Source organism: Linepithema humile, chromosome 1 (genome assembly GCF_040581485.1).
Source record: "Linepithema humile isolate Giens D197 chromosome 1, Lhum_UNIL_v1.0, whole genome shotgun sequence".
Lineage (NCBI taxonomy): Eukaryota > Metazoa > Arthropoda > Insecta > Hymenoptera > Formicidae > Linepithema > Linepithema humile.
The window spans coordinates 45841624-45865116 of NC_090128.1; the positions used below are offsets into that span (position 1 = coordinate 45841624).

A 23493-nucleotide genomic window follows, 5' to 3' on the forward strand; every position below is an offset into this window, starting at 1 on the left:
TCGTAGGCGTAGCGTACGCGTCTAATTAGCGGATAAGCAACGCACACGCTCTCGGGTGACACGGTCTCTCTCGATCGAAGAAATCGAGCAGCGCCATTCGCGCGACATGCATCAAGCGCACTCTAAAAGTATCTACACCCTCCCTCTAAAAGTAGATCTTTCGCTACGCCGCACCCCGAAAAAACAAACCCGGGCGATTTCAACGAATGCGCGGGATGTGCACGCGCATGTCGGATTATTCGACGAACGCGATCACTGGGAAACGTCTGCGGGAAAACTGGATCGATCGAAGCCCGGTTCGCTAATCGTGCAGCATAGACCTTGTGTACATTAATTTCTATCTCGTTTACGGCGATTCCGTTTACGAAAAGATTCAGCAGATCTGCATCTGCTTCTGAAAATACGTTTGTTTATTCGGATAAAAAATAAATTCCTGTTATACGCTAGATTTTTGCGCGAGGTTCCTCGAAAAATTACATTAAATTTAATATTCTTTGAAATTTTAGGCATATTTCTCGTTTAATTTGAAATCGATGTTTCTTGAAAAAAAAAATTAGCAGTTGACGACGAAGAGCGCTTAGCAAAATAAAAGGTGTTTCGAGTAAAAAACAGAACTATATTTTTTTTTCGATAAATTTACGCGAATTGTAATTTATTACGAATTGCGAAGGTATAAAATTGTCATAAATGAGGCTTTCTTTGTTTCATATTGACCAGAGAATTCGTAGTTAAGAGAACATCTGGTGGTTTTAGGATACTCTGCGTGTATCAAACATTTACAAGATCCTATTTTTCTTATCCAATCACGTGAGAAAATTTGCAGAAATAGACGCGAAGCTATTTGCAGAAGCACTTTCGTTGGACGGAGGATTAAAAGTATCCCCCCTCCCCTCCCCCCTTCCTTCCCCAGCGCTTTAAAAGTGGTGGATCCCGTGGCGCCACGAAAAACAAACAAAAAAAAAAAAAAGAGAGAGAGAAAAATGGAAACGAACGTTTCTAACGAACAGCGCTGCACGTTGATAAATTATTCGAGGAACGTGATAACCGGGAAATATCACTGGCTTCCAAAAGTCGACCGATGTCACGAAATTTCTTCGGGGGAGGTTGCAGCCGTCCCCGTGCGTGCGACGTCGCATAAATAAAAGCGCTAATCGGTAACGCATTCTGAGCATGCGGCGAACCGTGGAAGGGCCCGGGACCTTCGCTTTCGCCGCCCACTTTCTCGACATCTTCATCGAGATATAAAAGTATAATTATTATTATTAAAGGAATAATTACGGTGTTAAGTCAGATCGACGGAGATTACGTTCACATTTTAATAAGCCGCACACGACGTTAGGTTTGAGACGCAGAAAATAAAGGAAAGAAAGAAAAAAAAAAAAAAAAAAAAAAATGCGAGCGTGCGGAAAAGTGTCGCCGATCGATCGTTTATTTGCGGAATCTCCGCGGAATGCGGATCCCGATGAAAATAAACACTGTTTTCCACGATCCGCGGCGTGCCGCCGCTCGTTTATTCTCGCGGCTTATTTAAAGAGTTTCACGTGAGAGAAATTGTCAGGCCGCAAGCGCGCCGGCGCACATGGACACGGCATTTCGAGATAAAGCGAAGCATTCTCTCTCCTGATCCTTCATTTCTCCTCTTCGTGTCTCCGACTATCGAGATAACGCTTAATCGCCGCAACCGTAAATCTCGGGGGAGACGCAGATAATGAACCAGATAATAACGCCCGTACCATTTCGGACGGGAATGCCGACATAATCGCTGTCGCATCGCTCTCAGAGTACGTTGCACTTCTCTCTCTCTCTCTCTCTCTCTCTCTCTCTCTCTCTCTCTCTCTCTCTCTCTCTCTCTCTCTCGCGGCGCGCACACACACGGAAACCCTTCCGGCCTTTATGACATGTTTTTCACCCTAAATCCTCATAATTATCAACGGCCGCAACTCGTAATACCGGCGCTAACCAGTTGAGCCAGCGCGACGCGACTATGTATCTCGGAAAACGGTGTGTGGCCGGTGCGTCGAGGATAATTAATGGCCGCGCGAGAGTTTTCCTGAGGAATCTTGCGGACCTCATAAATAAAACTTAATCAGCGCCGAGCGTGAAAAGAGCGGAGAGGAAGAGGCGAGAATTTCAAAACCGGCTGGCAATTGGAGCCGGACATTTATTTTACCCCCCCCTCTTTTTTTTTTCTCCCCTCGGATTCGATTTTTATATTCTCTCCAGGCGTGACTTTTACGGCCGTCGAAACGAGCAATTTACAAATTTTCAATCCGAATATAATCCCGAGCCATTAGCACGTTTCGCGTTACGATATTGACTCGCGATCAATCTCCCTATTTTTCCGATCGCTGTCGTTAAATTCAAAGCACGCGAAATTCTTTGCGGAAAAAGAATATTTATTTACGGCGTGCAATGTGAAATGACTGAGAAGAAAGACCGAAGTAGAAATTTAATGGACAGTCTTCGCGAAGGGAATGATTGAATCGTTATCCGTTTGATCGACTTGGCTGTGTTACATCGTGCGGGCGTATCAAAGAGGGTTAAATTTAGGGGCGCTCGTCGCTTCATCTCTAAAACATCTCCGCGGCGTTCACGCGAACGATCGGCAATAACGGGTTTTACACGCCGCCGATTTTGTCGGAAGGCCGAATACCGTTCCGTGACTCACAATCGGATCGCGCGGCCGTGTTTGTTTATGCGCGACGAGTACCCATCTGGCGGCTTGCGCGATCGCAAAAACCTTTCTGCTACCCTTTGCCAATACGTGGGCCGTGTGCGATAGCGCGAATTCCGAAGCAGAAACGCTCGTTGCCGCGCTCGTTTGCGACGCGCAATAGAATGCGAAACGACGCGCTTGTGCATCAGCATCGCGCAAATACGCGTGAGACAATTATGATGTTCCGCGCGGCGATCCGACGGGAATTCAGCAGTTCCTGTCATTTATGTAACACGCCTTTGTGCGTGAAGTCATGATCTCTCCCCCCCCCCCCCCCACTTTTTCTGCGTAATTTTTATTTATTATTTTCTCATTAATTTAACAGTCGCTAGATTGAAATACAAAGAATTGCGTTGTTTTACGACTCATTAACTATACAAATCGTTTTCTCTTTATCTTATTAGATACATTCGAAATGTGATATTACGTGATATTCCTGGAAGACTTTTTTCAGAAGATTTATGGTCGGAAAAAATAAACGCGCAAAGAAAAACTTTGAGGAGAAAACATTTGTAAAACGCGTAATATTGCGCTTCAACGTTGAGAGATCGTCGGTTTCGACACGAATGTGAATATCTCACGGTTCTTTTTCGGTCGCCCGCTTTTGTGTAAAGGGTCAAGTAAGAGTTCCGTTGCGATAGCGTAAACGGTAAATAATAGGCGAACTGTCGTTCACCGGCTAAATTTACCGTGAATATAATCTGTCGATCTCCGGGAGCGCAAGCGTCAACGTTGACAGTCGCGACAAAGAGAAACTTAGTCACGATTACGAGCGCAAAACTCCTGCGCAGTCTTCCGTGTCATTGTTGCGAGAATTCAATTGCGACCTGAATGAATCCAGTTTTTCCCCCCCGTATATCAATTAACGCGCAAGGACTGCAATTTCTTATCCTTCATTCCTCCCGTAGGCGGCGTTTCTACGAGCGCTGTCGCGCAAACGCGTGTAGCGTTCTCCGTTAAATTAATTAAATTTTATCATCGATATCGATTGCATCAATTACGCCCGTTTTATTTCACGTGCGTGGTGTATCATGTTTATTTACAAAATCTTGATATTAATAACAAATTTGCATTAATTCCGAATTCGATGTATCACGCAACGCGATGCTTCTGGACTCAAATATTTCAGAGCACGATGTTCGCATTATATCACACTTGCGATATTAATCATCCCGACGGAATCAAAGGCAATTTGTCATTTTATTGATGATTCACAATCGATACCTTGCGGCATCGTATAATGTTGCGATCAGAATTAACGATTGTCTTTGCAAGTTCGTCATCTGGAGGAATCGACGATGACGCGAATCTTCCGACTTCCATTCATAACCGCTCGTTTACGCAATACACGTGATGTACATGAAGGTCTTGCGTTTTACAGAGCATCCGTGGAACGGTTCACTCGTCAGCCGGAGCGGAGGGAATCACCGTCACTCCCTGTACTTCCCCGTCGCGGTTTCCGGCGACGCGGCGGACATCACGGTCGATCACGCGTCCCTGAGATTCCTCCTCCAGGACGACGGCGGGCGAGCACCGCGCGACCTGGAGACGCTGGTCTACTTGCGCACGCCGGTGTCTCGGCGTCTCCTGCTGCGGCACGTCGTTCCTCAACGGGAGTCGGCGGACTCGCGATGGCTGGAACTGGATTCCACCGAGGCGGCTGTCAGCTGGCTCGAACAGGACCTGGAGAACCACGGCCTCGAGCTGGAGTTCCGTCACGACGGCGAGCCGACGCGGCGCGAGATCTCCCATCCGGCCTTGAATGTGTTCACCGTGTCGGAATCCGGCTCGAGCAGGAGAAAGCGATCCACTCCCGAGGAGTTGATGCCGCTGCACAAGGGCCGGCGCAGCAAGTGCAAGGGCGACAACAACAAGAAGTGCTGCCGGCACGAGTTGACGGTGATGTTCAAGGATCTGAAGGGCTTCGAGTTCATTGTGTACCCGAAGGGCTTCGACGCCGGCTACTGCAAGGGCCGTTGCCCGCCGCGCTACAATCCGGCGCATCACCATGCGCTGCTGCAGAGCCTGCTGTGGAAGGAGGACCGGAAGCGGGTGCCCAAGCCGTGCTGCGCGCCCAGCAAACTCGATCAACTCACGATCGTCTACTTCGACGAGAACGACGCGTCGCAGCTGAAGGTGTCCTACTGGAAGAACATACAGGTGCTGGAGTGCGCCTGTTCGTGAGGTGGAGCAAGGGAGCGTAGCAGTCTCACCATCGCCGAGGACTCACCAAAGAATCGTCCGAATCGAGGCTCGGTGGTGCCCGAAAGGCGCGCACGCACGCACGCACGCACGCACGCACATCCGCGTGAAGGAACGTTAAAAATATCAACGACGATATAAGTAAAGGCGAAATATAGGAAGAGAATTATAGTCGTCCGAACAATATTAGGATTTTTGTGCATCTACCGCCCCCGATCCCTTCGGACATCCATTTCTTTTTTCTTTTTTTTTCTTTTTTTTTTCTTTTTTTTTTTTCTTTAGGCTCGTACGATTCAAACGATCTGAGGCATCACCGAACACTTAGACCCTGCGACTCACTGAGGGTCTCGCACATTGACTGTGATACTAACGATATTTACTTGTCATTATATTCCTTATATATATATATTATGTAGCGATCGTATTTTGTATCATTAGAACGTTTTTGCTATATTCAGACTTGGTTAAAAAAAAAAAAGAAAAAAAAGGCGAGTCGCTGTAATGAATTCTCGCTGCGTCTTCGTCGACGGCATTTCCATTCTTTACACCTTTGCGATATATAATTATAGCGACGATGACCGATGGCTATGACAGTCACGTCGATCCGTTTTTTTTAACCGGGTGAGCGTCTCCCCTCCCGTACGAAGCGCCATAATGTCATTATCTATAGCGCATATCTATCTGTTAATTTATTACAATCACGTAGGCTTTTGCGAAACAAGCAGGTCACGAGTCGATGTCTATTAACATAATGTGACGTAATTAAAGTCTTCGCTCTACCGAACCTGTTTTATATCGAGGTTTTATTAGTTCCTATAGAGTATTATGACTAGAGAATCTCGTATATTCTTTAAATATCTCGATTCTTCCGAATGTAATCTAATGATCGTGAATATATATTACGTTCTTGTAAAGTTCCAATGCATTTTGTACAAAATTCACGCTGATCGATGGCCGCCGCGTATAATTCCTATGCATGTAGTGAGCATTTGAAGTTCTAACTATCTCTATGAGGTAATAATATTCATATTTTAACTATGAAATATAACGACATATTGTACTCAACGAGAAACGCGTAAGAAAGTTATAAGAAATATTGTTCTCCACGCGTTGATATCAAATTGTATAAAACTTGTGACGTTTTATCGGTATACATTATTGTAAATTATGATCTAATTAACCACGAGCGGCGCCATTTTTGTTATTATTCCTGTTTCTCTTAATCGATTGTCAAAACATCTGATAATGGAAATCTATTTATAGCGAAGTCTTAAATATATGAACTATCAGTTTTCAATAAAAATCGACGTGTTTTATTTTTTCCTCCTTGTGCTGATATTTAAATAAATTAAAAAAAAATACATATAAAATTACAATTTTTTTCTTAACGAAAGTATCAGAGCCATAATTTCCACGATTATTTATTTTTTAATAGGATACCTTAATCATTAAGTTTCAAATCAAATTTATATTAGAACAAACCTTGTTTAAAATTAAAAAATTTATAATATTATATTTAAAATCAGTTTTTGGAAATTTTTTCAGACTTTTTTTTTAAATTAGTTGAATTAAGTGGAGCGTTCGAAAGAGTGATTTTTTATGAATAAGACATGGTCTGAAATCTACCATCGATACGAGGGGTTATCTCGACACGACAGCAATAAAGTTTCATTAAACATGACACATTGCTTACCCCGTTCGATATGTGCATGATTATGCAACCATGAGCATTCATGACATACCCACAAAAATACTATTCTCAATTTGACAATATCTATTCTACTGATAAGCTAAGAAGCAGAATGAACGTCTTCGTCTTTTCTTAATAAACATACAAGTTGAAATACTATCTGTACGCTTTAAATTATAATTTTTATTACCCACTCACGCTTTTTATATTGCACAAATACTTTTTTTATTAATGGTAATTTGTTTGAATCTCTGTCACCTTTATCGATTTTGGAGTGATGGAAGAAAAGAGGCGGCTTGCAAGGAACTTTTAGCTTTCCGAATCGATCACATGAAGACCAAAAATGAAAATGATGAAAACTAAAAAAGTAGTTTGTCCAAAAATTTTCCAGTATTGAAATATTTGATACAAAGTCATAACGTATAATTTATTATATTATAAATAAAAAATATTTTTAGGGTGACGTCACAGTTAACTTTAATCGACGGTTTAAACTTCTCGATAAAATTGCCAGCATGAATGAAATATCGTCATCAAAGTAGAAAAAAATTTAACATTTTTTTAAGGACGACATTTTTATCCGTATTAACAATTCTGTCGACAAATTTACAGTTAACCAACGCTGAAAATAGTCATCTTTAATCGGTTACACATTGATCAATATATTGATTCAAATCATATTCCACGTATACCGGATGATGTTCGAAACAGGAAACCTGATTACCGCAAAAAGAAGAGCAAAGAAAGACGCGGCAAAAACGGAAGAGAGGACAAAAATTAGAGAGGGAAGAGGAGGAGAATCGGAGGATTATGTATTTGATTTGAAGAAGCATTATATTGATATAGACCAGAGATACGATTGTAAAAATTATTTGTAAATGTAGCTTTTCATCCAAATTGCATTTAAGATATTGTCGTGGAATGTTACGTATATACTTGAAAACATTATTGCTGGTCGATTTATAATTTATCACAAATTGTCACAAATAGAATAGTATTGTCGAATGAAGAATGATATTTTTGTGACTATCCGTGGCGTGGCATGAATGCGCGTGGTGCAAACAAGGTAACCTTCGAACTCGAACGGGGTAAGCAGTGGCATCACGCGCAATGAAACTTTATTGCTGTCGTGTCGAGATAACCCCTCCTGCCATTGGTAGATTTCAAACGACGTCTTAGTCATAAAACCTCTTTCGTAACGCTCGCGATTCAAAGTGTCAATTTCATTCAAATCATTTTTATTTAAATAACATTATTATACATACTTACATATATATGTAGTGAGTGATAAATTATTATACATACTTAATATGTAATAAATATATATATAAAATGTACAGAATATAAAAATTTTATCTTCTATCCGTCTTGCCGAGTCCCCTTTTCCCGGAGAACAAGTGCTTCGGCATCTTATTGCCGATGAAATGATCAGCTTCGCCTTTGAGACCTTTCTTAGCCACCTTCTTCTTCAGTGCCTTATGCGCTATCTTTTTCAACTTTTTCTTCATCTGAAACAAACGCGAGATAATGTCAAATTTGTATTTATTGCACAATAAATATAATAAGTAACAAAAGCCTTTGTGTAAATCAAGAAACAATTAAAATGAATGATTCAGTTCAATAATACTCATTCTAAGTGTAGCTTTTTCAAATTTAAAACTAATCCTCCGTAAAGTTCTTGGAAATGTAAATCAGATCATTGTGACACTGAAGTCATCATTGTTACAATTATCTTTCCTCCAACTTACCACTGTATCTTTCACACCCATTTCATCTCGCGGTGGTCTTGAGACACTACGGGCGCGAGATTGTGACATCGATTCCATACGCATGCGTTTCTTAGCGGGTTCGGAGCGGGATCTGGATCGTGCTCTTGTTCGTTTGTAGTGCGCCTAAATATAATTAATATCATATTTACTTATTATTATTCACAAAATTAGCATAAAAACATTTCTAACGTCAAATACTGTTTTGATCATAGATATGCTTAAAAAGACATAATTAACATAAATTTTACTCTACTACGAGACTTATTATTCAGATGGTTAAAAAATTTTGAAATATTTTTATTATATATTCTGTTTTTCCGAAAATAATATATATCTAATATGAAAGGTTGATTAGCTATGGATTTTAATTTATAGATAATTATAATTTATATCTCATATGTAATACTTACATTTTCGGTAGCTTCCATATCCACACCCAGGTCTTCCATCTGTTCCTTCAACTTTGTGACTGATCGATCGCGTAACTTGGCCGCGGCTGTACGTGGCATAACCGGCTTTGTGGAAGCTTTTGTTATTCGTGCTTCATCCTTCATGATGATCTTCTTGTCACGAATTTGCTTCGCAAGCTGTTCGATCTCGCGCATTGTCTCCGATAACTCGGGCATCTTGTAATCGTACATACCAGCCTCTTCTCTCAATTGCTCTTCCCTTTCCAGTTCAGTCAATTTCTGAAAAAACAATAAAAGGTACACGATGAAGAAATATGTTTTGTCAGGATATAATCTTTTACAATTTAATAAAGTTTGCACTAACGTTGAATATATCTGGGTCTATGTAATCAGCTACATTATGACCTTCCCAAATTTCGGGTATGCAATCATATTTCTGCTCACTCTCAATATCATAGTGCTTCTTCAAATCAAGCACATAATCATCTCCCATTTCTTCCTCTATTTGTCTTTCTAATTTCCGACTTCTTTCACATTTTTGTTCTAGTATTTCTGTGTTCATCTTTGTTCTTCTTTTTGCAGCCAATAATTTCCTGTTCCGCACACTTTCCGGTATACATGGAATACGATTTGGATCAACATATTGCGGTTGAGCAATGTGCAACCGATTAAGAAGACCTTCCACCTATAAATATAATAAATTGTATCATGACTGTATCAAATTTTTCAACACTGGAAAATTTTCAGACAAATTACTTTTTTTGTTTTCATTTTGTTATCTATTCGGAAGGCTAAAAGTCGCTCGCAAACCGCCTCTTTTATTTCCATCACACCAAAATCAGTGAGCGTACTCATTTCATATTTAGGTAGATTATTATTTTTCAGCACATCTCCCTTGTGTGGAGGTAACTCTTCCATACGTAGGATATCTGCTTTGTTCATCACTAGTAACAAAGGCTTGTTTACAAACAAAGGCTTTATGGATTCAAGTAACTTCATCTACAAAAACAAAATAATTTTTATAATGTTAAGTTGCAACTCATATTATGCATTGCAACTTACTTGTTCCATTAGAGTAAAATTACATTGCTCTGATAAGTCGAAGAAATAAAGTACAGCAGCTTGCAAATGAGCAAGAGCCGTTATCGCCTGCATTTCTATAACATTTCTCTGTTCCAATGGCTGATCTAATAATCCAGGTGTGTCAATCACTTGAAATCTCAAATATTTGTAATCAGTATGCCCAACGTACAAGGATTTTGTTGTGAATGCATACGGTTGAACATCTACATCAGCTCGAGTAATCTGTAAATTAATTAATTGATAAAAGTGTATTAAATAATTGTATCAAATTTTACTTGTATAAGAAATATGTAAATCACAATTGTTGTACAACTTACTTTGTTCATAAAACTGCTCTTGCCAACATTCGGAAATCCACAAAGAATTATCGTGCGTGTGTAAGGATCTATACTTGGTAATCGAGCCAGGTGTTGACGAACTTGTTCAAGGTATGTTAAATTGGCCGCTTGCCTTTTTATAATAGTAGCCATTCGACCCAAAGCAGCTTTTTTTAACTGTTTACAACGATATAAAGAATCTCCATATTTTAATAAACGGACGTAGTCTTTTGCTACACTATAATCATAAAATAATAATAATATAGTAATAATATAATAACAAGTATTAGAGATACATTTATATTTTATATAAATTACGTACGTGTCAATTAAATGCCTAGCGGTATTTAGCTGTCCAAGAGCTAACTTAAAGTGATCTCTATCATATAAAACATTTATTAAATCTGCATAAAATGGATGAACATCATCCAGCTTAGGAAAATCTTGTATTATATGGGATAGTCTATCATGAAAATTCTGCTGCGTGAATTTGATTTTTCGTATATAAAACGCACGTATTCTCGCTATTTTATACTGTTTGTGAATAACTGTAGGTGTCTTGCGTTGTGTCTTCGATAAAATTATATCGATAAAATCCTGAATGAAAACAGCAAAATTTTAGATTATTATTACAGTTTCATAAGAAAATATATAAATATAAATTAAAAAAAACAAAAACGACAAATCATGATTGGAATTAACATATCTAACCTTTGCAGTTGGGATAACAGCAATTTTCTTGAAGTTATAATTGAAAGACATTTTGAAATTGATGTTGTCTTACTTTAGAAACACGTTTTTTTCCTTTTCTCTTTTAATTTTTGTTTCTTTGAAAACACAGTATTCTCATCTTTTATCCTTTCTAGAAAACCACATGTTCTAAATCTTACTTGATCTTGCTGTACCTTGCTGTACCTTAACCTGTTTCACCCACAGGAAAGAATTGGAAAGAATGGAAACTCTGCCATACAATGTAGTCAGATTCTGTCCGGTTTTTCGCGCATGCGCGACGCGGCAAACGCAGTAAAGTGTTTCAGTCTAGTAAAAAGATATGCTATATAGTACCCCTTCATTTAAAAAACTTATTTTCTGAAAAATCAATAAAAAAATAAAGTATATTTACAAATATTTATATTTATATACATATTTCTATATGTTAAAAATGCAATTATAAAATATAAAACAATTTAATATATTTTAAAAGATAAGCTAAGGTATATGATAGATAAACAAAAAAAGGATAAAGAATGTTAAAATAACAATTTCAACACATTTTTATATTAATAAAAATAAATGTTTTATTTGGCAAAAATTGTAAAAAATACTAACATTTGTTGCAAGAATAAGGAAAAGTGCCCAAAACTTTACCAGTATTCATAAAACAAAACATATTTTTCACAATTAACAAACAATTTCTAATAATAAATAAATATAAAAAAATATATTAAAGCATTTATAAACATTTATAAACTAGAAATGTAACTAATATACATCACTGTATTCTCTGTTCCCGCCGTCGACAATGTTTACTGGATAATCTAACAAAATTTTCGTTTAATTTTATTTGAAATTGATTAAAAGATCTGTTATTTTCGAGAGTTACGTTTGTTAAAGAATATTTATCTAGTAATAAAGTAACTACTATATAAGTAATAAATTTAAAAAAGTCATATAACAGCTCTAAATTATTATACGTATATTATGTATGTATGTACTAAAGGGAATATACTTATACACAACAGATGTCACGACACGAATGATATTTCTAAGTAAAGACAGTATGTGTTTAATACGCGATCATATAAGGCATAAGAAAACGACAGTATCATAACGTGTCTATATAAGTTGCTTAATATATAATTCAAAATTTGTAAACCCAAAAAATACAATGTTTTTTCTACTGACATTGGTGTTCATAATTTTACTTAATAAAACAAACGCCTATATCAGACAAGATACAGAAACAGTATTGCTGCCGGCGTCGAATCCGACAGGCGCAAAGGAGGTACGTGCGTTTTACTATAGTGTTCTATTTATTATTTAACGATCAAAGCATTATTCGAAAATTATCAAATTTTTTCTTATTTAAATAATAATATATATATACAAAATCAAGCTAAGAGCCAGAGCTAGTTAAGCGTGTTCAAATAATAGTTATTTTAATTTACTACAAACGTTTTGACTAAACAGTTATAGCCATTTTCAGTGTAATAATAAATACCTATGGCATAAGTGTTCGCGTTTAAAACATTTTTCATAGAAATTCCAATACAATGTTCAAATACACTACGCGTTAAAATTAAGGAATGGAAAATTTTGGGTCGATTTTTGGGTGTTTTTTGAGCGGCTGTATCTCCGCGAAAAATGGACGAAAAAAATATTTAAGAAAAGTGTTTTGAAGCTTGAATCTTCTAGATTCTGAATCTTCGAAGAAAATTTCCGTATCATTATTTTTAACAGAGTTAAGCCGAGAGCACAAGCTTTTACATAAAGCATAACGCATAAGCATAAGGAAATTGATTGGTCTATATATAAGCATAAGCAAATGCATAAGGAAATGGACCAATCAATTTCCTTATGCTTATGCATTATGCTTTATGCAAAAGTCTGTGCTCCGGCCATTATTCTTCATTGAACGGATCAATCCAAAAATGAAAAAAATTTCCCCAAATTGGGCAACGTGCATGGACCAAAAAAATTTTTTTTGTCAAAAATCGATCCACGACGTTAAAGCTCACACAATTCTCAACAATTTGCTTTTTTAGTGAATACTGTGCAATTTTTTTTGACCGAGTTATTGGCGGTTAAAGCAAAATTGGTACCTTCAACTTTAAACATCCGTAGCTCTGGAACAAATTGTCGTACGACATTCACCAAGGCTTTTTGGAAAGTTCAAAGTCTCCCCTATAAAATACTCTCTTCAAAATTTCGATCTGACATTTTTTTATTTTGATATATCAATTGTAAAAACGTGTTAAAAATCGCGTTTTTCTCTTTTTTTATTCACCTGGGCGGCACTTCGTGAAAAATGATTGAAACTCCTTAGTGTCTACGTTTTTTTTTAGTTAAGGGTATGCCCAGTAACCACGCAAAATCCGCTGAACGCTGGATTTTTCTTTCCTAGCGCTCTGAAGCTCGTAAGTTACGTTAACGTACGAAAATGACTAAAAATCTTTTATTTTGCTCCAATAATGCCAATAACGCCAAAATTCGAAACATTTTCCATCTGATCATTGATCCTTCCTTGGTTATTTCTACGATAACAAGTTTAATTTCACAAAATATGATTTTCAATACAATAACACGGCAGTTGGCGCGAGCATTTCGCCAAGTCTGGCAACGGATACCGTAAGCAACGATACGGCGTTGTATAAACATGCATGAGCGCCTAACGGAAATACTCGGTCAAAAAAAATCGCACAGCATTAACTGAAAAAGCAAATTGTTGAGAATTATATGAGCTTTTACGTCGTGGAATCGGTTTTTGACAAAAAAAAATTTTCTGGTCCATGCACGTTGCCCAATTTGGGGAAATTTTTTTCATTTTTGGATTGTTCCGTTCAATAAATGATAACTCTGTTAAAAATAATGATATGAAAGTTTTCTTCGAAGATTCAGAAACTAAAAGATTCAAGCTTCAAAAAGCTTTTTTAAAATATTATTTTTGTCCGTTTTCGCGGAGATACAGCCGCTCAAAAAACACCCAAAAATTGACCCGAAATTTTCCATTCCTTAATTTTGACGCGTAGTGTATATGTCCTTCTTTTTCACAAAACTATTACGGTTGTCACTTTTATTTTAATTGATAGGCTATGAGCGTTAATCTTGTACAATTTTAATGAGTTCGTAAATTAAAAACCGTCATTTCTTTGAAAAGTGTTCTCCATATCATTTCAAGCTTAGAAGTTTATTATAAAGATCCATATTGATGCCTTTAAACTTAACAGTGTCTATGTGAACGTTCGGAGAAAAACAAGGCATCTTCTTTTAACTGTCACCCATTTACAGATACCGTTAACTCTGAAAGTTTTCGGACAATTGATTCAACTAAACCTGCGTCGAAACGATCGGATTGTACCGCCTCAGTTCAAAGTATGGAAAAATAATGGAAAAAGCGATACAGAAAAATTGTTACAATTAAACATATCAGATTCTTGCTATTATTATCATAAAGATCATATCAGCTCTGCCGCCATCAACTTTTGTCATGAATATGGATTGGTCAGTAATATTATTTAAAAACAAATTGTTTAAAAATTTTTATGTCTTTACTTATCCCATTAATATTTTTTGTTTTATATATAAGCATGGCACGTAAAAAAAACAAATATATCTGTTTTGATAATAGGAAGGACTCGTTTTTGTGGAAGATGACACATTAGAGATTCGGCCCTTGCGGAACGAATTTACGCCTTGTTTAATTGACGATATTAGAAAACAAACTAATCTTTCATTTGGCAAATCTCATCTTATTAAAAGATCACTGCAATATTTTGCTGATTCAAATCCTTACTATTGGGACAAGTTCAAACTAAAGCGTCGTTATATACGAAAGGCACAACAAAATTTAACCATCGAACTTGCCGTTTTTTACGACGAAAGTGCATATCAGAGGATCATGCCTTTTGTGAGGAACAATAAGAAAGAGTTCCGCAATATAATACTAGCGTATGTGAATCAAATTAAGACTGAATTCAAACATCCGAGATTGAATGCCTTTATCGATGTTTCGTTAATACATTTGGATATGATAGACGAAACTTATATGAATGAAAGGCGATTTTGGGAAATTGACGACATTCATACACAGCTCAGACTGTTCTGCGAATACACCAATTCTATCAATTTTCCGAACGATGAGGATCCAGATCATTGGGACATTAGCCTTTTCCTAACTGGAGAAAGTCTTTATACTTATTCTCTTAGAAAACCTCCATATAAGTTATACTTATATAGAAAGAGTTTTAATGTTATAGGAGAAGCTTACTTCGATGGCGCATGCAAACGGTATTACTCATGTGGGATAATAGAATTCCAAGAAATCAAACCATCTTTGAATCCTGTTCGCCTGATCAATCGTCTGTAAGTTTTAATATAAAAGTTTTACGTAAAAATTAAGAATGACTTATGTTTTATATTAGAATTTATTTAAATAAATAGTTTAAAATCAACAAGTACATAGTCTCTTAAAAAAAATATAATTTTTTAATTGTTTATTATGTTAATTATTAACAAATAATAAGATATATAACAATATTTCAATTCAACGATGCAAAGTAAAACATATTTTCAAAATTAATAATTTATCTGTTCAACAGTTTAGGAGTAGAACAATATTCAGGCGAACCGGTTGACATCTTTAGTAGAGATGACTTAACCAATTACAATATGACATGGTCCGACAACAGTCTTAAGGAAATAGAAAATCTCTGGAAGAGGAAAACATGTCTTAGAGATCGTTCGTATGCGCTAAATCTCGACGATATACTAGATGATAATATTAAAAAAAGTTTAACTATGAGACTTGCCGTTTTTGTTGACGAAGCTGCACAACGTAAGTTTTTGCCTATTCTGAACAACGATGAGAAAAAGTTGCACAATATGATATTAGCATACGTGAATCAAATCCAAGCTATGTTCCATCATCCGAGTTTGGGTATCTCCATCGATATTACGTTGGTACAATTGAAATTTATGAAACAATCTTTAGTAATTGACAAAAATACGAACCTGCTCGATTCTTTCTGCAAATATGCGAAGTCTCTCAATCCTTCAAAATACAATGATCCGCATCACTGGGACATTGGTCTTTATCTAACTGGAATAAAGCTTTATGAAATTGAGGACACTCCGAAGCGCTATTTAAAAGAAGACAATCATGTGACCTATTTAAAAACAAAATTAACTTTTATTGATAAAATGTGCATCCCGAAACATTCGTGCGCCATAGTAGAGTTTGGTCATGTAGAAAACTTCTTCTCGGGTTTTGCATCATACCTTTGCGCTGTTCACCTAATCGGCCATCTGTAAGTTTACAATACTAGTTTTACATGTATAAATTATAATATATTTTATACGTACACACATATATATATATATAATATTTAATATAATTTAATTATTGTATATATTTAGTCATATATAGTTTTATATATTTTAAAGTATAATATATTTTATAAGACTTTATATAAATGTATAGAAAAAGAGGAATTACAAGCAACAAGTATAGAAATTTTTTAAACTATTTTATTTTTTATTTTACAGTTTGTAAACTATAATACTCAGTTTAAACCAAAGAATAATCTTACTTGTCGGGTGGTTTGTCGGAGTGTATAGTTGGACAAGATAAAATTAAACTGAAGTTGGCTTCCAGTCGTGTCTATTGTAACAAATTATTTTTATATTCAATTAAAATAAAATTATTTGAGTTAATACGATTGAGAGTCAACTTTAGTGTAATTTGTTTACGACACTAGTCAAATTCTTCCCTCTAATAATGCACAAATAAGATCATTCTTCAATGTCTAAACTGAACATTACAGTTGATCAACTGAAAAATTAAAGCATAAAATCGCTTAAAAAATTGCTGCATTTGTTGATCGTAATTTTTTGGTACAAATAAATAATTTTTTATCAAGTATTTTAAACTATATATTATAAGAAAGGTATTTAAAATATTTTAATCAAACACTGCAAAGTAAACGTATTGTGAATTTGTTCAACAGTGTAGGATTGGAATTCGATAAAGATCCTTTCGAATCAAATAAGTATACGGATGATAACCCAATTATAACTGTAATGTCGCCCTACCGATATTTTCGGGGCTATGTAACGTGGTCCAATCATAGTCGCAAACAAATAGAAAAACTCTGGGAAAGGAAGCCGTGTCTTCGATATCATACGATATCGAAAAATATCAATAACGCTTATGCATTGGATCATTCGCGTTATCACGATTTACCCGGAAGAGAATGGACTGCCAAAGCACAATGCGAATTATTTTTGGGTGACGAAAATGCGAATGTAGTAACGTTACATGATATATGTCAAACTTTACAATGCGAAACGCCTCATAATAATCAGTCTTACTTTGCGGGACCAGCGTTGGATGGTATGTCTTTTTCTGACTACTTTCATTAGTTTTTTTAGATATTTTGTAATTTATAGATTTTTTCAAGGTACTTTTTGCTCACTCGGGAAAGAATGTCGTAGCGGGGAATGTGTGCCTGTTATCGAACCGCCATACATATTTAAGTATTGTGAAAACGATAACTGGAGCGAATGGAAAAAGGACTCCTGTAGAAGTAGTTGCTTGAAACAATCCAAAGGCGTGATAGTCAAACGACGTTCTTGCAAGCGTGGGACTGACAGAACGGCGAATTGCATAGGAACATATTACGACATAGTTCTGTGCAACGATTCTTTACTCTGTAAAGGGTCTATTGAGAATGACAAGCGCATGACAACCCGCGAGTTTATTTTCGAAAAGTGCATCGAATTCAGTACTGTCATATTGGAAGTGATACATTTGTCAGGATATCAGGGTCATTATTATAAGGATAGACCATGGATAGCTTGTACTATAAATTGTAAACGAGAGTATGCCATTCCTTTATACTCTTCAAATTCTTACACATCACCCAGTAAAATGATCGCTTTTGGCGTGAATCCATACTTTCCAGATGGAGCATGGTGCCACAATGAACGTAACCAGAATTATTATTGTCGTAAACATTACTGTCTGCCGGAAAACTACACATTCGGAAAAAAATTTCCAACTAATTTATATCTAAACGAGGATATAGAATTGTAATTCCAAAACATGCGTAATCAATCTAATACCGTCAGTTACTTTGTCGAGTTTCTGAAGTTTGTATTAGACGTAATATCCTCAATAATTTTTATTTTATGCGGAATCAATTCAACGCTCGACGTAGAACCAAAGAATCGAAGATTGTGTTAAGAGCGGCATGCGAAACAAATTTCATTGCTTAGTAGTTGTAACAGCAAAAAGAAACTCAATTTGAAAAGTTATTAATTATTAATTAACAAGATTATGAAAGGAGACAGTTGGGTAAAACAGCTTCAGCATAAAACTGTGGAGTGACAGTCTTAAACTGCATTAGAAAATGTTTTGAGCGAAATTGAAGACGATAATATATTGTTATTTAAATAATATCTTGTTATTAATGTTTGTAACTAAAAAACATAAGAAGTTGGATAGAAATAACAAAAATTTTTTGACGTTATTAATTTACTTGTATACAATGTTATTTTGCAGAAATAAGTAAACTTCAATATATCTTATCTTAATAATTCATATGAGAAACATTTTATTCGACTATCTAAATTTTAGAATAATTGAAAAAATGTTGATTTAGTTATGTCCATCGTAACGTGTACAATTGTTTTTATTGTTTTATCCTTTTTGGTTCAATTTCGATTATCTCACCAGTATATGCTAAAATATCTTTTAGGCATAAATTTTATATGAACTACACGACAAATTTTTATATCAATCTTATTATTCATTTCTTTGAAATTTAATTATTAAACTGAAAGCACGCACTTCCAAATTATATTATATATTGTACAAATTAATAATAAATTGCACTTTCTAAACATATACCATAAGTACCATATGACACATTCAGATTTTGAACATAAAAATTGTGTACAACGTATTATGCATGTGTTATGAATATATGTAATAAAGGAAATATATACACAATAGATGTCACGACACGCATGATATTCCTAAGCAGAGCCAGTATGTGTTTAATATGCGATCTTATAAGACGTAACGAAAACGACAGTATCATAACGTACCTATATAAGTTGTATAATATATAAAAAAAATTTGTAAACCCAAAAAATACAATGTTTTTTCTACTGACAATGGTATTAATATTTTTACTAAATGAAGCAAACGCCTATATCAGACAAGATACAGAAACAATATTGCTGCCGGCGTCGAATCCGACAGGCGCAAAGGAGGTACGTGCGTTTTACTATAGCGTTCTATTTGTTGTTTAACGGTCATAGCATTATCCGACAAGTTTTTTCTTAATTGTCATTTAATTTACAGATATCATTAACTCTGAAAGTTTTCGGAGAATTGATTCACCTAAATTTGCGTCGAAACGATCGCATTGTATCGCCTGAGTTCGAAGTATGGAAAAATAATAAAAAAAGCGATACAGAAAAATTGTTGGAATTAAACGTATCAGATCCTTGTTATTATTATCATAAAAATCACATCAGCTCTGCGATTATCAACTTTTGTCATAAATATGGATGGGTCAGTAATATCATATAAAAACAAACTGATTTAGAATTTTTATGTTTATGCTTTTAATCTGTTTGTCTTATATACTTACAAGTATGGCACGTAAAAAAACAATTATATCTTTTTTGTCAATAGGAAGGACTCGTTTTTCTGGAAGACGACACATTAGAGATTCGGCCTTTGTGGAACGAATTTACGGCTTTGTGCTTAATCGACGATTTCAGAGAACAAACTAATCTTTCATTTGGCAAACCTCATCTTATTAAAAGGTCACTGCAATATTTTGCTGATTCAAATTTTTATCATTGGGACAATTCTAAACATAAGCGACATCGTGTACGAAATGCGCAACAAAAATTAATCATAGAACTTGTCATTTTCTTGGACGCAGCAGCATATCAGACGTTCAAGCCTCTTGTGAAGAACGATAAGCAAAAAATGAACCAAATATTAAAAGCGTATGTGAATCGTATCGAAACTGCGTTCAATGATCTGGATGTTTTATTCGATATTTCGTTAGTTTATGTATATGTTTTGGAATATCAACCGCCAGTTTTGCCAGTTTTCGGCGGCGACATTGAGAAACTGCTCGATTCGTTCTGCCTATACGCGAATGTTCTCAATCCTCCAGATGACAGTAATTCACATCATTGGGACATTGCACTTTATTTAACCGGAATAAATCTTTATAAATTTTTGGGCCATATATCAAATAGAAGATTGAGGAAAAATTATACAGTCACGGGAAATGCCTACCAGGATGGCGCATGCAAACCACTTTTATCATGCGCAATAGTAGAACTCCGCAATAACTTTGAAACCCAATCCTCGCGATATATATCATCATCTATTAATGCTGCTTTTCAGATCGGCCATCTGTGAGTTTATATATATTAATTTTACAAATTAGTTAAGTAAAATTATATTTTATGATATATTAGAATTAACAAGTAAAAGAGCTATTATCAAACTAAATGCTTTAATTGTTTAATATGTTAAATATTTGTAAATTACAAAATATAAAAAATTATTTCAGTCAAACGATGCAAAATAAAACAGATTTTTAGATTCACAATTTATTTGTTTAATAGTTTAGGATTGGCACAAGATCAAAATTATGGAGTTACAAAAAAATACGACGATACATTCATAAATTCAGCTGGCCCTACATTTCACAGCATGATAACATGGTCCGAAGATAGTCGTAATAAAATAAAAAAAGTTTGGGAAAGAAAAAAATGTCTTCGAGATGATACAAAATCGGACAAAACGGGAGAAAAGTTAATCATAGAACTTGCCGTTTTTGTTGACGAAGCTGCATATCGTAAGTTTTTGCCTCTTCTGGACAACAATAAGGAGAAGTTGCACAATATGGTATTAGCATATGTGAATCAAATACAAGCTGTGTTCCATCATCCGAGCTTGGGTGTCTCACTCGATATTATGTTGGTACATTTGTATATTATGAACAAACAGCCGTCAAATTTGATAATTTCTGACGGCGACGTTGACGAAGTGCTCAATTCGTTTTGCAAATATGCAAATTCTCTCAATCCTCCTGATGACAATGATCCGGGTCACTGGGACATTAGTCTTTACCTAACCGGAATAAATCTTTATGAATATTTGGGCAGACGGTTGCCCTACAAAAGAGGCCAGACAGTAAACAATTTCACAACAGGATTAACTTACATTGATGAAGTGTGCAGCCCGCAACATTCGTGTGCAGTAGTACAGTTCGGTGCTGTATTTGAAAACTTAACCTCGGGATTTACATCATCACGTTCTGCTCTTCATTTGATCGGCCATCTGTAAGTTTATACATAGTTTTACGTATATATATATATGGTATATATATATGTAACATAATATATTATATACAAGAATTTATTTAACTGTAGAAAAAAATTAAGTTTAACAAGTACAGAAATTTTTTAAACAATTTTATGCTGTAATATGTTTTTCAATTTGTAAACTGTAATGCTTTGTCTAGAACGGAGGATCATTTTACTTGTAGCTCATAAGTCAGGATAATTAGACAGATTAAAGTAATACTGTAGCTTCCAATCGTATCAAATAATTTTTTTTAATTAGATTAAAAAGAAACGAATAAAACTCATGAAAAATATGCTAAAATGGTATTTCAATCGTAAGAAACCAAACAATTTCTTTTAATTGGATAAAAAAATTATTTGGGTTGATACGACTGAAAGTCAACTGTAATGTAATATTCACTCGTCAAACTTTTCACTCTGATAAGTCACAAGCAGGATCTCCGAGGTCTAAACTAAGCACTAATAAATTACAAGATATTTAAATTTTAATCACACACTTCAAAGTAAACATATTGTCAATTTGTTCAAAAGTATAGGATTGGAACTCGATAGGGATCCTTTTGAATCGTATAAGAATGCAGGTGATGTAAATATAACTGTAATGTCACCTGATCGATATTTTTGGGGTTATGTAACATGGTCTAAACGTAGTCGTAACAAAATTGAAAGACTCTGGGAAAAGAAGCCGTGTCTTCGAGATGATACAACATCGGAAAACATCACTAACGCTTATGCATTGGATCATTCGCGTTATCACGAATTACCCGGAAGAGAATGGACTGCCAAAGCACAATGCGAATTATATTTGGGTGACAAGAATGCGAACGTAGTAACGTTGCATGATATATGTCAAATTTTACAATGCGAGACGCCTCGTAGAGCTTACTTTGCGGGACCAGCGTTGGAGGGTATGTCTTTTTTCTGATTACTTTCCATAGTTTCTTTAGATTTTTGGAAACTTATCGATTTCTTTTAAGGAACTTCTTGCGCACTTGGGAAGGAATGTCGCGGCGGGGAATGCGTGCCTGTTATCGAACCGCCGTACATATTTAAGTATTGTGAAGACTATAACTGGAGCGAATGGAAAGAGGACTCTTGTAGAAGTAGTTGCTTGGCACAATCCAAAGGCGTGGTAGTCAAACGACGTTCTTGCAAGCATGGGACTAACAGATCAGCGAATTGCATAGAACTATATTACGACGTGGTTCTGTGCAATGATTCTTTACTTTGTACTCAGAAACGCATGACGATTGCGGAGTTTACTACCATAAAATGTACTGAATTCAAGGATATCATGTCAGATCTGCTTTCACAGCCAGGATATCAGGGTCATTATTACAATGATAAACCATGGATAGCTTGTACTATATTTTGCAAACGAAAAAACTTTTCTTATTCAGGCGTTGAAATGATCGCTAATGGCGTAAACCCATACTTTCCAGATGGAACATTATGCCACAAAGAACGTAATAAGAATTATTATTGTCGTAAGCATCATTGTGTACCGGAAAACTATGAATTCTGAAAAAATTACTAATTAATTTATACCTAAACGAGGATATGGAAGAATTCTGATTGCAATCCATGTGTAATCAATAAATACTGTCAGATATTTTGTATAGTTTATGACAATTTATAAAACATGTATAGACCTAGATAATTTTTATTTTACACAAGATGGCTTGCACACTCGACCTAGACAGATGGATTGACGATTGTGTCGGCATCAGAAACAAATTTCATTATTTAGTATTAGTAACAGCAAAAAGAAACTTAAATTTAAAAAGTTGTTAGTTATTAATTAACAAGATTATGAAAGGAGACAGTTGGATAAAACAGTTTTAGCATATAACTGTGGAGTGACAGTCTTAAGCTGTTTAGAAAATGTTTTGAGTAAAATTAAAGACGATAATATATTGTTATTTAAATAATATTTTGTTATTAATGTTTGTAACTAAGAAACATAAGAAGCTTCGATGGAATAAAAAAAAATTTTTTTCACGTAGCTAATTTACTTGTATACAATGTTATTTTGCAGAAATAATTAAACCTCAATATATCTTATCGTAATAATTCATATAAGAAACATTTTATTCGACTAACTAAATTTTAGAATAATCTAAAAAAATATTGACTGATTTATATCCATCGTAACGTGTACAATTGTTTTCATTGTGTTCAT

General features: G+C 35.4%; 4 protein-coding genes and 1 long non-coding RNA gene across 6 annotated transcripts in view; 3 read left to right on the forward strand and 2 right to left on the reverse strand.

Annotated features, from left to right (window-relative positions):
* The window catches only part of mav (maverick), a 31577-nt gene extending 25356 nt beyond the window's left edge, over positions 1 to 6221 (forward strand). The window contains exon 3 of the mRNA XM_012362589.2: positions 4098 to 6221. Within this exon, the coding sequence (XP_012218012.2) occupies positions 4098 to 4900 (803 nt within the window). The 3' untranslated portion in view covers positions 4901 to 6221. The remainder of the gene's footprint in view (positions 1 to 4097) is intronic.
* Positions 6222 to 7829: 1608 nt separating this feature from the next.
* Positions 7830 to 11302, reverse strand: LOC105669508 (nucleolar GTP-binding protein 1-like). Its single transcript, XM_012362501.2, has 9 exons — positions 10899 to 11302; positions 10510 to 10784; positions 10188 to 10425; positions 9850 to 10092; positions 9544 to 9786; positions 9152 to 9472; positions 8788 to 9066; positions 8357 to 8500; positions 7830 to 8116 (listed from the first exon to the last, which is right to left on the reverse strand). Exons 1-9 carry the CDS (start codon positions 10947 to 10949, stop codon positions 7961 to 7963), a joined length of 1950 nt encoding a protein of 649 aa, XP_012217924.2. The 5' UTR covers positions 10950 to 11302; the 3' UTR covers positions 7830 to 7960.
* A 526-nt stretch (positions 11303 to 11828) lies between these two features.
* On the forward strand, positions 11829 to 18008 carry LOC105669606 (uncharacterized). Its single transcript, XM_012362659.2, has 6 exons — positions 11829 to 12192; positions 14196 to 14408; positions 14536 to 15269; positions 15506 to 16213; positions 16913 to 17298; positions 17366 to 18008. The coding sequence occupies exons 1-6, from the start codon at positions 12076 to 12078 to the stop codon at positions 17998 to 18000; spliced, it is 2793 nt and encodes a 930-aa protein (XP_012218082.2). The 5' UTR covers positions 11829 to 12075; the 3' UTR covers positions 18001 to 18008.
* On the reverse strand, positions 15481 to 21921 carry LOC105669607 (uncharacterized). 2 transcript variants are annotated; one of them, XR_010890609.1, is made up of 5 exons: positions 21809 to 21921; positions 21169 to 21285; positions 20775 to 21075; positions 15716 to 16211; positions 15481 to 15616 (listed from the first exon to the last, which is right to left on the reverse strand). It is a non-coding gene; the product is annotated as an uncharacterized lncRNA (long non-coding RNA). The 2 variants fall into 2 exon arrangements; XR_010890610.1 differs by lacking the exon at positions 21809 to 21921 and adding an exon at positions 21712 to 21787.
* Positions 18104 to 23316, forward strand: LOC105669605 (A disintegrin and metalloproteinase with thrombospondin motifs 20-like). The gene is made up of 6 exons (XM_012362658.2): positions 18104 to 19184; positions 19276 to 19488; positions 19612 to 20354; positions 20568 to 21287; positions 21843 to 22219; positions 22289 to 23316. Exons 1-6 carry the CDS (start codon positions 19068 to 19070, stop codon positions 22834 to 22836), a joined length of 2718 nt encoding a protein of 905 aa, XP_012218081.2. The 5' UTR covers positions 18104 to 19067; the 3' UTR covers positions 22837 to 23316.
* The last annotated feature ends 177 nt before the right edge of the window (positions 23317 to 23493 follow it).

Bases quoted from the DNA above. Each gene is read 5' to 3' on its own strand.
- LOC105669508 (XM_012362501.2), bottom strand. From the start codon at position 10,949: ATGTCTTTCAATTATAACTTCAAGAAAATTGCTGTTATCCCAACTGCA. The intron at 10,093-10,187 runs GTAAGTTGTACA...ATTAATTTACAG, and splicing joins AGAGCAGTTTTATGAACAAA to ATTACTCGAGCTGATGTAGA. The intron at 8,501-8,787 runs GTAAGTATTACA...AATTATATTTAG, and splicing joins ATATGGAAGCTACCGAAAAT to GCGCACTACAAACGAACAAG.
- LOC105669606 (XM_012362659.2), top strand. From the start codon at position 12,076: ATGTTTTTTCTACTGACATTGGTGTTCATAATTTTACTTAATAAAACA. The intron at 14,409-14,535 runs GTCAGTAATATT...TTTTGATAATAG, and splicing joins TTTGTCATGAATATGGATTG to GAAGGACTCGTTTTTGTGGA. The intron at 16,214-16,912 runs GTAAGTTTACAA...TTTGTTCAACAG, and splicing joins GTTCACCTAATCGGCCATCT to TGTAGGATTGGAATTCGATA.
- LOC105669605 (XM_012362658.2), top strand. From the start codon at position 19,068: ATGTTTTTTCTACTGACAATGGTATTAATATTTTTACTAAATGAAGCA. The intron at 19,185-19,275 runs GTACGTGCGTTT...TTTAATTTACAG, and splicing joins ATCCGACAGGCGCAAAGGAG to ATATCATTAACTCTGAAAGT. The intron at 21,288-21,842 runs GTAAGTTTATAC...TTTGTTCAAAAG, and splicing joins CTTCATTTGATCGGCCATCT to TATAGGATTGGAACTCGATA.